We start from the raw sequence: 17,081 nt of genomic DNA on the forward strand, positions 1-17,081 counted from the left end.
ACCTACTAGTTATAACCTAACTTCTTAATAGCTCATTTCATTCAATGCCAAGCTACATGAATTAATGACCTCTCCTCCCCGTCAAAATCTGTAAAATCTAACAAGATGTATTAAAAAGAAGCACTCTTTTATTTTTTTAAAAAGTGTTTATTTTTGAGAAAGCACAAGAGGGGGCACGGGGGGGGGGGGGCGGAAAGAGGGGGACAGAAGATCCAAAGCGGGCTCTGTGTTGACAACAGTGAGCCCAACTGTAGGGCTTGAAGTCATGAACCATGAGATCATGACCTGAGCTGAAGTTGGATGCTCAACCAACTGAGCCAACCAGGTGCCCCAAGAGAAGCATTCTTTTAGTATTATGTGGGGGTGCCTAGGTGGCTCAGTAAATTAAGTATCCAGCTTTTGATTTCAGCTCAGATCATGATCTCACAGGTCATAAGATCAAGTCCCACGTCAGGTTTTGCGTCTGACAACACAGAGCCTGCTTGAGATTCTCTCTCTTCCTCTTGCTCTCTTTCTCAAAAATAAATAAATAAATAGATAGATAAATAAACAAACATTTAAAAAATAAAAAATAAAATCAATATCCTATGATTTGTATTATTAGAAGATCATGAGTTTATGTAATATAGATCTTACATGTTCTGTGATGCTATCTACATAGAGATAACATTGTTTAGTTGAAAAAAACCCTCTTTCAGGTTAAAAAGCAACGTGCTACACCAGCCTTAATCCTGGCATGTAACTCACAAGAAAGTCAACAGTAATAATAATAAATAATCCCAATTTCTAGCTAAATGGAGAATTTCACTGAGAAGATAAGCCAAATAAGACCAGTACGGTAACTGAAAAGAAAAAAAACCACTTTATTATTTTAACAAGATAAGCTAGAACTTGACTTAATGCATTTACTTTCTTGGACCATGAAAAATACACTTTTTTAATAGGTGAAATCAATATTTTAAGAGAAGACAACTACATCATGTGCCTGATTGATCTTTACCTGGGCAGCATCTTCTTCACATTTAAACAACTGCACCATCTGAAGCATCTTTAACCTTCGCACATCTACCATGTCTTCACATCTAATAAACCCAAACATAAATTTAAGACATCATTTCAGTTTCGTTAATAACTATTATAACATCACCATCTGGCACACATATTTTATAGTATATTAAAATACTTAATCTTCCACACCATGGAGACTTCAACTATTCTGTACTGATTTGTAAGAATTTTAAGGATATCTATGTTACATCAAAATACTTCAAAACCCTCAAGACACCTGAAGGATACCTAATCACACACTCTCGAGGATAGAATGGATTCTGCAAAATACTGAAGCAAAGCATAAACATAGTGGTATACTAAAATCCAAAGAAATCTCCACTGCCAGTTAGCATTAAACAAGCCTCAAAGATAAGATTCAAAGTTTGTCAGGGTGCCTGGGTGGCTCAGTCGGTTGAGGGTCTGATTCTTGATTTCTGCTCAGGTCATACATGGTCTCATGGTTTGTGAGTTTGAGCCCTACATTGGACTCTGCACTGACAGCCTAGAACCTGCTTGGGATTCTCTCTCTCCCTCTCTCTCTGCCCCTCCCTGACTCATGATCTCTCTCTCTCTCTCCCCCACCTCCCACAAAATAAATTTAAAAACTTCAAAAAAAGTGTAAACCTTCTCAAATACTAATTTTGAAGATGATGCTCCAATGAAATAAGACAAAAATGTTAACATTTTTCATTATATTACCCAAAGCACTATCTAATTCTAAATAAAAAACAAAACAAAAAACACTCCCATCTGTGTTCCAAAGAAGAAATAAAGCTCTATTGATCTCTGGGTGTAGAGAAATACAATTCAGAGTATTTTTACATTTTATTTACTTATTTATTTTAATATTTATTTTTGAGAGAAAGAGAGAGCTTGCATGGTGGAGGGGCAGAGAGAGAGAGGGAAATGTAGAAATCTGAAGCAGGCTCCAGGCTCTGAGCTCTCAGCACAGGGTCCGATGTGGGGCTCAAACTCACAAACCACAAGATCATTACCTGAGCCGAAGTCAGATGCTTAACGGACTGAGCCACCCAGGTGCCCTAAGTATTTTTAAATTTTAGTGTGGTCTGCCCTATCTAATATACAGATTAAGCTTTCAAGGTGACTTGACCTAACTCAGCTCTGATCCATTCCCTTCATACCCATGCAATTCTATGTTAATTTAGACAGAAGAGAGAATTCAAATTCACTACAATGCCAAATACCAATAACCAGTTACCCAGGATGCACTGGGCTCTGCTACAGTCAATGTTCTCCAGCAAGCTGAATAACAATACAGAAACCATGGTCACAAGGCTATTTTTTATAAGGACCTCCTTTATGAAAGCCCATATTACTAAAATGACCTTAAAGGAAACTCTACAAGGGACTAAAAGGAAGTGATTATGGCAAGAATTGTTTAAAATCTGAAGCTAAACGACAATGTAAGGCACTGTAATGATGAAAACGCTATCACAGATATACTTAACACATGCTTTCGGGTCTTGGATAATGCGCCTGGAAAATGTAAGACATGGTCTAAACTATTAAGTTGGTCGCATTTGGGGAGGTGGACTTCTAAAGAAACAATATGTTAAGTGCTACTGTGGAGCTACGTAAAGAGTTCTATGGGAGAGGGAGGAACAAGTGACCAAACGTGCCTTAGAAATCTAAAAAAAAAAAGCCTTCCAAAAATAAGTATCCGAGTCATGAAGAATAAGCAGGAGTTCATCAGCCAGAAAATGAAGAAAGAAGTATTCTAAGTCACAGATTCATGAAACAGCACAGTGCATTCAGGAAAGTAAAAACAACTGTGTTTATATGAGAAAGTTGCAGGAAATAAGATTATGCAGGATTTAATTATGAAGGGTCTCCCACACTATTTCAAGGAGACAGAACTTCATGTGAGAAAAAAGGAAGTCACTGAGTGGGGTTTTATGATTAGATATGCACTTTACAAAGATTTACTGTCATGTACAACAGACTAGAGAAGAACAAGGCCAGAGGCAGATAAGAGAGAAGATCTTAAGTAGAAAACATTCAGGATTCAGAGAAAGTAGAACTTAAGACATTTAACTAGGCTATAAGAGATGAGGAAGAGTATGGATTTTAGGATAAATCCTAAATTTGGTAGCTGATGGTAACTTTACCTGGAAAATTAAAAGAGAAGAGTACATTATCTGAACATACTAGGTCTGAGGAATGTATGGGGGAAAATACCTGGAGATACTAAGTAGGCAAGTGGGATTACAGATCTAAAGCAAGGGCAGGGGTGGGGTCAGAACCATAAATACTTAGTTACAATCACATAAAGTCATTAAAGTAGTAAGACTGTCCAGGGAGAACACACAGAATGAGAAGAGGATTTGGCCTCAAACCCTGAAAGCAGTGAAATTAGTGACAGAACAAGAAATCAGCGAAGAAAACTGAGAAGACAGAGTGCCAGGATGAGGGTGTTTTCAAAAGAAGACAAAGTTGTCAGAGTGTTTCAAGAAGAAAGTAAGTCAGTGGTGTCCAATGCTATTCAGTGTGATCAAGCTACATTAAGACCAAAAATATTCCCTGGATTTTGAGCCAGATCAGGCATTTATTCAATATGGCAATTACAAAGTCACTGGTGACATCAATGAGAAGAAGTTCAGTGAAATGGTGAGGGTAGCAGTCAGACTGGGGAGGGCTAAAAAGTAAATGACAGTCAGTGAGAAAGTAGCATGAGTGCAGATTAGACCTTCAAATGACTAAGCTTTCAACAAGGAGAACTCTAGGGCTAGATGACAATGAAGCGGTTGAAGAGGACAGTATGTGCATGTGTATAATTTTTTTCTTAATAGGAGAGATTTAAGGATTTAAATGAGAGGCAGAGATCAGAGTAGAGAATGAGAGTGGAAGGGGAAAACATGAGGTAGTCGGCTTTAGTAAGAACAGAGTTACTTTGTGATTAGAATAAATAATGAAATGGTAAGTTTGCAGATACTAGGCTAGAAGGAATTTCTGCCTAATGCATATTTTCTGTGTGATGTAGTGATGTGTTCTGTGAGGTTTTACTGATGATGTTAAAATTTCTAAGTGTGCCAACATTTCATACAACCATGCTACACTGTATATACTTTCATATATTAATTTAACCTTCTACTTTGTAATGCTCTCCAGTTACTACTGCAAATTGAATTTTCAAAGAATCCTTTAAATTCCTCACTGTATAACTGAGAACAAACTGAGGGTTGATGGGGGGTGGGAGGGAGGGGAGGGTATTGAGGTATTGAGGAGGGCACCTTTTGGGATGAGCACTGGGTGTTGTATGGAAACCAATTTGACAATAAATTTCATATATTAAAAAATAAATAAATAAATAAAAATAAATAAAATAAAATAAAATAAAATAAAATAAAATAAAATAAAATAAAATAAAATAAAAAAATAAAAAAAAATTCCTCGCTGTATATCAAAGAAAACTAAATAGCCTCTTACCCAGAATCTATTGTCTATTCTTTCACAGCAAATGAGTACAATGGATGTGTGACAATTTGTGACTCAGTTCAAACGAAGAAGCTGATCAATGCAGATGACACACTTAAGAGCATCTCTAAACTAAATGAAAATGGAAAAGAGCCAAGTTCTCCAAAAAGGGTTTTCTTTTCTTTTTTAATATTGTTAACATTTATCCATTGTTCAGAGACAGAGCACAAGCAGCAGAGGGGCAGAGAGAGGCAGACACAGAATCCAAAGCAGGCTCCAGGCTCCGAGCTGTCAGCACAGAGCCCAACGTGGGGCTTGAACTCACGAGCCGTGAGATCATTACCTGAGCTGAAGTCAGATGCTTAACCGACTGCATCACCCAGGCACCCCTCCAAAATGGGTTTTCTTAAAGGACAGAAGAGTCACAGGCTACCGTGAAGATATGGAATGTGAAGTACTTGGGTGTAAGTGAAATTTCACCAGTGGGTAAAAAGGGAAAAGGTAGCATTAATTGAACAAACTGTTGTTGTTAGTACAATTACACAGAATAATTCCATTCACCAAAACCTAACACATGCCTACCAAATCACAGGTGAGAACCTATACTCTGTATGGAAAATATAAATTATATCAGTTATTTTAATATTATGTTATTTTAGCAAAAATTAACATTAATAGTCAAACTTTGCCTTTGTTTCCTAAGCTGCATATCTTCCATCACTCCTTGTATGTGGTCCACATTTTCTTTATTTTCAATGGTGACATCCTTTCCATAGGCCCAGGATGCCTGATTGGAGATCTGATCCAGAAGTCCTTGACCTTTTTCACGCAAACCTTGTAATCCTACATCTAAAAAAAAAGTTCCTAGATTTAATCTCTTAAACAAAAGAGGCACTTTCCCTCCCTCAAGTAAATCCTCTCAATTGTACTTGGATTCCAAGTGGAACAGCTTTGTGCATTAAACTACCTTGGGGTGGAGGTCTCTGAACACTTCAAGCAATAAACCCCTTTTAAAGTGGTTCAAATTGGAGCTCCTTCTCATGCCAAATTCTCCATAAAGAGAATTTCCGATTATTTCTCAAAATTGAAAGCAGGAAGTAAGTGTGAGAATTTCTATCTTGGTTATAGTAAGATTTTTCAATTTGTTTCCTTTTTGCTTTTACGTAGTCCAATTTTTAGGAGAAAACAGCAAACATTTTGTTCAAAAAAATGTAGAAGAGTTACAAGACTTCAAAGCATTCAAGCAATGTATGATCACCGTGAAAAAAGGATGCTGAATGTTTTGAGTACAGGCATCGTCCAGCTTATACCAAACAAGAAGCAACATTTAGGGTAGATTTACAGTACTCCAAACTAGACAAGCAGAGAGGAATTCTTTTTTTTTTTCTTTTTTTTATTTATTTATTTTTTTCTTTTTTAAAGGAAAAATATGATTCCAGAAAGCTTCTGACACTTTGAAATGAAGTGCATTGGGCATATTAGATACAAAATATGCATTATGCCTATCATGTGTTAAAATAACAAAGACTGCAAACAAGTAAAATGCCCATACAAACATGATTTTCCAAACCCATTCCCTCAAATCCTTTTCACTAATTAATCTGGTTCAATGGTATGTCATCATTTTCAACTAAATCTCTGTCTCAGGTTTCTGCTTCCTTGCCTCCATTCCCCTTTGCCATCCTATCCCCCTCAATATAACCCTCCCTTCCCATTCGTACATCTACTATCTTCTCTCCATCATGACCTAGGGAAATTCACTGTATTTCCTTCCTACTGTAGTAAAATGTTAAAAGGCCTTGGTGTCAAGTGAAACGGGACCATCCTCCCCTTGGGAGAGTAGGTAACCTTGGCAATATTCCCAGTTTGGAGAAACAAATGCACAGAACCAAACCGACTATGTATTCACAAGGTTAGGATATAGCAACAACAAAAATCATTGCATAAAACACAGTTTGGGGCATACAAGGTTTACCACAGAACACTTCACAGCTAATTACAGTTTATGCATGCACTACAAATAACTGTTCATAGGATATGCAAGACATAGCACCTGTAGATATAGCTGGGTAAAGAAGAAAGGCTAAAGGCCCAATGAAGGAAGGGTGATTGGCCATCAATGAAAAATAAAAATTTTACCATGTATTACACCCTTCAAGGGAATAAAACCTATTTTATACTAATTTTTCCTATGTTCCCTATAAATAATTCTAATTAGTTCAGTATAAGTTGACTTGTCTAACGATAGTAATGATATTTCTAAAAAAAGAACCCTTATGTTTCAGCATTTTTAAAATCTGCTTACCAACACTTTTCAGCTTCTCTTCAAGCAGTTTTAAAGTCTGCTGAATCGATGCTCCATCAGCTGGTGCTACATCTACGCACAACATCCCTAATAAGCCATCCAACTGCTGAGACAACTAAAGCAGAGGGACACCAAAGAGATAACCCTGATGTAATCAGCATCTAAAGTGTTTAATGATTAATGAGGTTTATGTCTAATGAGGTTATCACAATTACACTTGAAAAAAGACTATGCTGTTAAAAGACAAGGACGAATAATTAGAATACATGTTATCTGAAAGACAGAACACATAGATGCATGCACCAAGAAGACAAAGATTTATATCCAGGTCAGCAGAATGTAAAAAAAAGTACTGCAACTTCCATTTCAATCTAAGTTATAAAGCATAAACAGAGAAACAATCAAAATAAATATATCAACTAGGTTGGAAGACTAGACAAAACAGGTTTATGTGCATGCAAAATGACTTAAAAATGAAAATTAAAAAAAAAAAAGACTTTTATCATCTCTCCACAAGCAAATTATTCTATTGTTCCAGAAAAATAATTAGGAAACATGCAAACCTGCAAAAATTATGTGCAGATAAGTATAAGTGTTCAGATCATTTGAAGAAAAGAAAAGCAATCAGAGTAGACACTTACATCTTGGGCAACACCATGAAATTCAAGAGCTGCTTGTAAGAGATTCTGCCTAAATTCCAGCTGACTGGCCTGTCGGTAGCAAACATCACTAAGTTGTTGCTGCAGTGACTTCAGTTCCACAAGATCTTCCTCATCCCCAGCATTTAAGAGTGCTGCAATTTGCTGATTAAGTTCCACATACACCGCAAACCATTCCTGTAACACACATGTTGTAAAGTAAATTAAGGATCAAATTGGTTCCTGAAAAACTACATTACATTTTATAATTCCTTTAGATAAACTAAGTAACATATATGACAATTTTCGAAGGCAAAATTTCTTCAAGTGAAGATGAGAAGTCCCCAACCCCCAAATCCTTCCATTCCAACCTGGAGCTCACTCCTGCCAACAGCAGTATCTATCCTATATCCTTATCCTGGTCTCTGAATGTTCCATTTCCTTTCTTGTTCTACCTAAAACCTGTCCATCCTCAGAGAAAAGTATTACCCGACCACTTTTTCTCCTTTTCCCTCAAAACCCACTTCTCCTTTACAATGCATGCTATCAGACAACATCCTTCCAATGCTTCCCATTACCCAGGGAGCATGGCAAAGGTCACTGCCCCTCTCTGGGCCAGCCTTCCCACGGGCTCCCACCACGTAGACATTCACCCAGCACTCTTAACTCTTTCCCTGATTCTCTCCCTCACTTCCAACCATCCTATCCTCACCCCACCTTGGCCACCTACCCCAACAGATGCAAACTCTTATCATTTTCATACACTACTATCCAGCCCCCAAATCTTAACTTTAATAATCCCATTCTCTGACCACCAGCTCCTGACTCTCCAATTAACATCCTTTAGGATGCTCATTCCTACAACCCCATGAGATTGCCCAATTCAGTGGCCTGCTTGTTTTACTTTCCAGCACTCAAGAGCCTCATGTCCTCATGTCTATCTTTGGTCAGAGACTATATAACCATCTCCCAAGGCAAGACCCATGCTCATGCCCTGCTCTCTTCCTTTCATCAGATTCCCCTGCAGAATCCTCAGACCTGGGTTTCTGTGCCTACTGTATACCTATACCAGAGTAGCAACATAGCTGGATAATAACAACTATGTGAACAGCTGTCTTTTTAAATAAAGATAAATTAAAAAAAAAAAAATACACACATACACATACACATTCTCTATATGAAAATATACAAATATATATAACCTCAAATAGAATTTCAGCAATCCTATTACATTTCTCTAGTCAATTCATTTTATCATTCTCCCGATTATTTGTTTTCTTTACTCCAACTCCCACTCCCTTTCCCTCTCTTCACTCTAAAAATCTAGCCTCTTATTTCACTAGGAAGCAATTAGAGAACTCTCTCATCTTCTTACCAACAAATCTATGACCCTCCCTCCTTCTGCAGCCCTATGCTTTGCCCTCCCTACTAAAATAGCACACAAACAGTCCCTGCATCTAAGCCAACCCCTTCACTCGTGCTACCTCTGTCCTCTTTTGCCTATATAAGGCCTTGCTCTTGCACTTATCTTCTCTCTCCCATCATGAACTCACTCTTTCCAACTGGATTATTTCTACCAGCATACAAATAAAATGCAGTATCATAATTATATTTAAAAACAAAATATACTTAAGACAGGTGCATTTTACTATATACAAATTAACTTAAATTAAAAACAACAAAAAAACCCCAAAACCCTTAAGACCAAGACCATCCCTTAAATAAATACTCTACACTCACTCTACCTTCTCATTTCCCATTCTCTTTTTAATCCATTCTGGTCAGGGTTTTGTCCTTCCTGCTCTTACCAAATTCTCAGTCTTTATCTTACTGGGCCCCTCAGTTGCATTTGACAAAGGCAACCACTTCCTCCTTGAAATGCCTTTTTTCTCTAGTTCCCTGAGACATAGCAGCTCCTCTGCTGGCCCTCCCGCTTTTTTGCCCTCTAAATTTAGGATGACCGGGGCTCAGCTTTCCAAAGGCTCTTTTCTTTTTAAATCAGTACTCTTTGGGCTTGGATGAGCTCACCTACCCATGTCTTTGAGTAACCTCCATGCGCTGGTAATTCCCACATTAATATTCTTATCTTAACCCCTTCCCTGAATCCAATGCTGATATTCAACTGCCTACTAGCTATCTCCATTTGGATGAGCATTACACACCTAAAATTTAACCTGTCTCCAAAGCTACTAGTTCTAAGCCTCTCAACCTGCTTCTTTCCCAGTTTTCCCCTTCTTCAGAGGTGCTAAGGTCAAACACCTGATTCTTCCAAGAGCAAGTCTTACTGGCTCAATCTCAGGAATGTGACAACTTCTCATCACATCTACTGCCTCCATTCTTAGTCTCTTGTTTTCCTTTTTTGTTGTCTGTCCCTTGTCCCTATTCTCCATATGATAGCCAATGATCTTTTAAAAACATAAATCAGGGGTGCCTGGGTGGCTCAGTCAACTCAAGTCATAATCTCAAGGCTCATAGGTTCGTGCCCTACATCAGACTCTTGTGCTGACAGCTCAGAGCCTGAAGCCTGCTTCAGATTCTGTCTCCCTTTCTCTCTGCACCTCCCCTGCTCGCAATCTCTCTCAAAAATAAATATTAAAAAAAAAAATTAAAAACATAAATCAGTTCTCTTCTACAAAATCCCTCCAATGATTTCATGTTAACATTTAAAATAAATGTCAAGTTCCTTTCCATGGGCTAAGTGAACATGCTTTGGCCTGAACTCCCTCTAGAAACATGGTTTTGTGTGGCTCCTTACCTTGTTCACAGACATACCTATTATTCCTTTACCATGGCAAGTAAGCTCCTGCCTATGGGGTTTCACTTGTGTCCTAGATCTGAATTTCCTTTTGCCTGAATTACTCCTTCATAAGGTCTCTCATTAAATGTGATCTCCTCAGAGAGGCCTTTCCTGAAAGCCTTTTCTTATCTGCTTTCCTCCCTCTTTCCCAATATAAATTTAAGTTCTATATTATAAGACAGTGTTATATACCAAAGAACATAGAATGATATGTGACATATATAGTATGTGCTCAATACATACTGAATGAACATGTAAGATGCTTTCTATTAGATACTGCAGATTAGCTGACATTAAATTAAGTTAGGTAACAGGTACTGGTCTAAATGTGGTCTACTCTTGTGCCCTGTACCTAAAACTTGGGTTTTGCTTATTTGTCACATTGTTTTATTGCTTGAACTACTACTATGAAACCTTTGAAAATTATTATACAGATGATGTAGTCAGATGTAGTGAAAAAAACACTGGATTTGAAAGACAGGCTCAAGGTCTTTTTTCCTTACAAAAGGTATGATCTTCATTAAGTCGCTTAATTTCTCAGAACCAGTTTCTTTCTTTATAGCAGTCATTTTCAATGGGAGGTTATTTTGCTTCATAGGGAACATTTCCCAATATCCAGAGACACTTTTGGCTGCCATAACTGAGGAGGCACAATGCTAATGCATCTAGTGGGTAGAGACCAGCGATGCTGCTAAATTACCCTACAATGCACAGGACAGCCCCTACAATAAAGATCTATCTGGCCCAAAGTGTCAATAGTGCAAAGTTGAGAAACCCTGTTCTATACACAACACTGATGACACTATTATCTTACCTATTTTATTGGTTATCATATAAATTTAATTATATACTACCATACACGAAATACTTTTTAAACCATATAGTGATTTTGTTTTTATTTTTTTTATTTAAAAAATTTTTTTTGAATGTTAATTTATTTTTGAGAGAGAGAGAGAGAGAGAGAGAGAGAGAAAGCGCATGAGCGGGGGAGGAACAGAGAGAGAAGGAGACACAGAATCTGAAGCAGGCTCCAGGCTCTGAGCTGTCAGCACAGAGCCTGAGGCAGGGCTCGAACTCACGAGCCATGAGATCATGACCTGAGCCGAAGTCGGACGCTCAACCAACTGAGCCACCCAGGTGCCCCCATATAGTGATTTTAAAGGTTAACAGAGAGTAGGAGTTAAGATGGCAGAACAGGGGTGCTTGCACGGCTCAGTCTTAAGCATCCGACTTCGGCTCAGGTCATGATATCATGGTTCGTGAGTTTGAGCCCCGCATCAGGCTCTGCGAAGATGGCTCAGATTCTGGAGCCTGCTTCGGATTCCATGACTCCTCCCCGCCCCCCCCCCCCCCCCCCCCCCCCCCGTCCCTCCCCTCCTTGCACTCTCTCTAAAATTAACAAACATTTATATATAAAAAAAAAAAAAGATTAAAAAAAAAAAAAAGATGGCAGAGCAGCATGGAGACCCTGAGCTTATCTTGTCCTTAAAATGCAGCTAGATCAGCACCAAACCATTTTGACCACCTAGGAAATTGACCTGAGGATTAACCCAACGGCCTATATAACTTGAGCCACAGAACTCAGCAGGCATGCAGTGCAGAGAGGTGAACTGGGGGAGAGATAAGCTGTAGAGGGCAGGGAGCTGTTTTCTCATACAGAAGACACAGAGAAAAAAAAGGGGGAAAGTGTGGTGCATTGGGGTCCTGCAAGAAAAGCATTCCCTTGAAAGTAGCTGGAGAGAGAAAGAGTGAAAACACTCACAGGAAGACTGAATAAGTAATCTCTTCCCCAAAACCACTGACAGGTAGAAGGGTGAGGGTTTCAATACCACCAGGATTCTATGAACAGTGGAGCACAGAGTCTGAAGTCTTGGGAGTTCCGTACCTGGTGGTGCTCTGGTGAGGAAGTATGGCAAATCCCCAGGAGCAGACAGCAGAGCCTTAGAGGTCCGTGTGCCACATGGGGAGAAGTGGTTCCCCTGATTAGAAAGTATTTGGTAGAAGCCATATGGCCTCCCCAAAGGAAAAGGTCCCAGTGGACCCCACAGAGAAGCCACGTTTGCTGGTACTGGGACAAAGATGCCATAGTGCAGCGAAACCTGGGGCCAGCTATGTGTTGTGATTTGCCATAATCTCTGAACCTCTGCCACTGCACGATCGCATGAACTTTTTCTGGGGCAAGCCAGCACCTGGCCATTGCTCAGCAAGACCCTCCACCAGAGAGTCAGCAGGCGTCCAAGCCACAGAGGTCTCTGAAGTGTAAGGTTTTGAAACACAACTCCATCTGAGATAAAACACTGGAGGGAGGTGCTGCTTGGCAGGCAGACAGCTGGGACACGGATGGGGTGGAGGCAGGGAGTGGATGGAGGCCTGAGACAAAGGAGGGGTGCTTGATTGTGGGTTGGTGAGGGCACGAAGTTCCTATGGCAGAGACTAGGGAGCTGGGTGAAGCCATTTCCACCTCTCCTGCACACACACATGTGCACACGAGCATAAGCACCACATTGATCTACCCCAGTAGCCTAAGCAGTGTCACCCAGTGGAGAACAGAGCCAATACACCAAGCCCCACCCAACTGCACCCTGCCCTCCAAGCACATTTCCTAGAAGACCAGAACAAGTCACTCCACCTGCTCCATGTATGAACTATAGAGTGCTTCATAGTTACAGTTCTAGGGGAAACTGGATGTAACTTCATTTGGGTTTCATTCTGTTCACAGGTTCACTTATTTGCTCATTTTCCTTGCTTCTGTTTTTGCTTAAATTGTTTTTTCTTTCTTTTCTTGCTTTTTCTTGGATAGAGAGAAAAAATGTTTTTACTTTATTTTTTATAACTAAAATTTTTTTGTTCTATTTCATTTTATTTTATTCTATTTTTTAATTTTTACATTTTTTACTTTTTCTTTCTCTCCTTTCCCTTTTTTTCTCTATTCTATCAAGCTTCTTTCAACAAGCAGACTGGAAGACACCTAGGATCTAGCTTTGATTTTTTTTTTAATTTCTAAATTTTCATTAATTTTCTTTCTTCCTCCCAAATGAAAAAATGAAGGGATTCACGCCAAAAGAAAGAAGAGGAAGAAATGACAACCGGGACTTAACACAGATGTAAGTAAAATGCCTGAACAAGAATTTAGAACCATGATAATAAGAATACAAGCCGGGGTTGAAAACACAGAAGACACCACAGAATCCCCTTCTGTGGATATTAAAAAAAAAAAATCTAGTCAGGCCAAAATTAAAAATGCTATAACTGAGATGCCATCTTGAACGGATGCCACGACAGCAAGGATGGATGAAGCAGAGCAGTATCAGCATTACAGAAGGTAAAGTTATGGAGAATAAGGAAACAGAAAAAAGGAGAGAAACAAAGGCAAAAGATTACAATACAAGACATAGAGGACTCAGTGACTTATTAAAGAGGAATCTGAATCATAGAAGTCCCAGAAGATGACAAAGAGAGAAAAAGAGGCAGAAGGTTTATGTGACCAATTCATAGCAAAAAAACTTTCCTAATCTGGGGAAGGACACAGACATCAAAATCCAAGAAGCACAGAGAACTCTCATTAGATCCAACAAAAACCAACCATCACCAAGGCATATCATAGTCAAATCAAATTCACAAAATACAGACAAGAAAAGAATTATGAAAGCAGCAAGGGGAGAAAAGTCCTTAACTTATAAGGGAAGACAGATTAGGTTCGAAGCAGACCTATTCACAGAAACGTGGCAGACTAGAAAGGAGTGGCAGGACACATTCAATGTGCCGAACTGGAAAAATATGTAGCCAAGAATGCTTTATCCAGCAAGGCTGTCATTCGGAATAGAAGGAGAGACAGAGTTTCCAAGAGAAAAACTAAAGGAATTTGTGATCACTAAACCACTCCTGCAAGAATTAAAAAAAAATTTTTTTTAATATTTGTTTTTGAGAGAGAAAGAGAGAGAAAGAGAAAGAGAGAACAAGAACGCGAGAGTGAGAGCGCGCATGGGAGGAACACAAAGAGAGGGAGGTACAGAATCTGAAGCAGGCTCCAGGCTCTGAGCTGTCAGCAAAGAGCCTGACGTGGGGCTCAAACCCATGAACTGAGCTGAAGTCAACATTCAACCGACTGAGCCACCCAGGAGCCCCCCTGCAAGAAATTTTAAGGGGGACTCTTTGAGCAGAGAAAAGTCAAAACAAAAAAGACCAAAAGCAAGTAACACTAGAAAGGACTAGAGAACATCACCAGAAACACCGACTCTACAAGTAACACAATGACAATAAATTTGTATCTTTCTGTACTCTAAATGTAAATGGACTAAATGCTCCAATCAAAAGACACAGGGTATCAGAATGTGTAAGAAAACAAGACTCATCTATATGCTGCTTACAAGAGACTCATTTTAGACCGAAAGACATCTGCAGACAGAAAGTAAGGGGATAGAGAACTATTATACTAATGTTCATCAAAACAAAGCTGGAGTAGCCATACTTATATCAGACAAACTAAATTTCAAAATAAAGACTGAAACAAGAGATGAAGATGGGCATAATTAAGGGGTCTATCCACCAAGAAGATCTAACAATTGTAAATATTTATGCCATCGTGGGAGCACCCGAATATATAAATCAATTAATCAAAAAAAAAAACTCATGGATGATAATACCGTAATAGTAGGGGACTTCAATACCCCACTGATAACAATGGACAGATCATCTAAGCAGAAAATCAACAAGGAAACGATAGCTCTGACACACTGGACTGGATGGACTTAACAGATATATTGAGAATATTTCATCCTAAAGCAGCACAATACACATTCTGCTCAAGTACACATGGAACATTCTCCAGAATAGGTCCCATACTGGGACACAAATCAGCCCTCAACAAGGGCAAAAATACTGAGATCATACTGTGCATATTTTTAGACCACAACACTATGAAACTCGAAATCAACCACAAGAAAAATATGTGAAGACCATGAATACTCGAGGATTAAAGAACATCCTACTAAAGAATGAATGGGTTAACCAAAAAATTAAAGAGAAAATTAAAAAGGACACGGAAGCCAATGAAAATAACAACACAATAGTCCAAAACCTCTGGGACGCAGCAAAGGTGGTCTTAAGAGAGAGTATACAGCAATCAAGGCCTTCCCAAAGAAGGAAGAAAGGTCTCAAATATGCAATCTAAACTTACACCTAAAAGAGCTGGAAAAGAACAGCAAATAAAGCCCAAAACCAGCAGAAGAAGGAATAAAGAGCAGAAGTCAATGAGATCAAAATTAAAAAAAAAAAAAAAACAAAAACAGAACAGATCAATGAAACCAGGAGCTGGTTCTGTGAATGAATTAACAAAATTGATAAACCCCTAGCCAGACTGTAGTAAAACTCTACTCTCCACTTGTGAGAGTGCAAGTAAAAAACACAACACCTTAGTATTATGAATAGTTTTGACCCTGTGGACCCTATAATAGAATCTCAGGAATTTCTCTTCCCAGAGATCCTCTGGCCATATTTGAGAACTACTGGACAAGTTAGTTAATGATGCTAAGAAAATTGGTTATGTCCATGAGAGGGGGTGGGGGCGGACAGGAGCCTACCTCACACCATATAATATTAAATTTCAAATGAATTAAAGGTGTAAATGTGAATAATTTTTTTAAACAAGATTAAGAGAGATTGATTTAAAGAAGAAAATACTACTTGAGAAAAATATCACTACGTTTTCAAATAGAAAGGAATTTCACAATCTTCTCCACAGTACTTGCAAATTTAGTTTATGCTCTAAATAAATAGAACCAATTCTTTGAAAAAATGAGTAATGATACAGAGTAAAATAGTAAAGTAAAAGATTAGCGCCCTGGATCAGTATTTCTTACAGTGAGATCTATCTACATCACAGTGGGGTGCCTGCGTGGCTCAAGAGGTTAAGTGTCCAAATTTGGCTCAGCTCATGATCTCACGGTTCATGAGTTTGAGCCCCGCATTGGGCTCTGTGCTGACAGCTTGAAACCTGGAGCCTGCTTCGGATTCTATGTCTCCCTCTCTCTCTCTGCCCCTCCCCCACTCATACTCTGTCTCTCTGTCTCTCTCTCTCCCAAAAATAAACATTAAAAAAATAAGTAAAATAAGAAAACTTAAGTTCCACCCTGACCTACTAAATCAGAGTCTGCTGGTATGTGGCTCTGCAACAGCAAGTTTAACAATTACTTCAGGTGACTCCTATGACCACTAGGGTTCACAGAACAACCATACTAAAGCTGATCTTTTTCCCTAGTTTGAACTTAGAATATAAAGGCCCTAGTAACCAGAACAAGGATGCAAACAAAACTAGTCTGGTTCATGAAATTAACACCTGAAATTAAAGAAACTCTTATCAGGAACTGCACCTGTCCTAAAAAAAAAATAATCAGTCTTCCGGGATGTAAGGGGAAAAAAAACTGTCGTGCATGTGCACGTGCACGTGTGCTCTCTCTTCAAATTAATCAAAATGTTTCTTTCTAAGAAATAGAATATAAAATTTATAGAATATTGAGTGAACAGGCTGCCTTCAGCTCAGTTTTGGTCATCCTCTGGTCTACCTCTTATAAACATTTAACTGCACCGAAAAGGATTACTTCATAGAAAAAACATCAATTCCAAGACATTGTAATTTGGATGCAGGCGGCAGATAAGGAATGAGCTTGAATGCTCACATACTAGGACAGAGGGAGTCATCGGGATTGACACTGGAATCATGTGGCAATTGGTGGTGATGCACAGCTGGTGAAATAATGGGTATTTATGCTTTTACCAAGAAATACAAATCCTAATTTAGGCGGAGAGAAACACTGCCAGCTCACTGAAGGCTAATATGTTCAGGAGAAGTGGGTGTTCA

At 38.8% G+C, this 17,081-nt stretch overlaps 1 protein-coding gene across 7 annotated transcripts in view; it reads right to left on the minus strand.

The window, feature by feature from the left end:
* The window catches only part of SESTD1 (SEC14 and spectrin domain containing 1), a 157,604-nt gene that overhangs the window by 15,101 nt on the left and 125,422 nt on the right, over window positions 1-17,081 (minus strand). For all 7 annotated transcript variants that reach the window (XR_006713004.1, XR_006713003.1, XM_045480377.1 and 4 more), the window contains 4 exons: window positions 7,432-7,626; window positions 6,791-6,905; window positions 5,175-5,334; window positions 1,001-1,082 (listed from right to left, as the gene is read on the minus strand). Coding sequence is in view for 5 of the 7 variants with exons in the window: in XM_045480377.1 (XP_045336333.1) it covers window positions 1,001-1,082; window positions 5,175-5,334; window positions 6,791-6,905; window positions 7,432-7,626 (552 nt within the window). In the remaining 2 variants the exon portion in view is untranslated. The remainder of the gene's footprint in view (window positions 1-1,000; window positions 1,083-5,174; window positions 5,335-6,790; window positions 6,906-7,431; window positions 7,627-17,081) is intronic.

The sequence above is a fragment of the Leopardus geoffroyi genome, chromosome C1, assembly GCF_018350155.1.
Source record: "Leopardus geoffroyi isolate Oge1 chromosome C1, O.geoffroyi_Oge1_pat1.0, whole genome shotgun sequence".
Taxonomy (NCBI): domain Eukaryota; kingdom Metazoa; phylum Chordata; class Mammalia; order Carnivora; family Felidae; genus Leopardus; species Leopardus geoffroyi.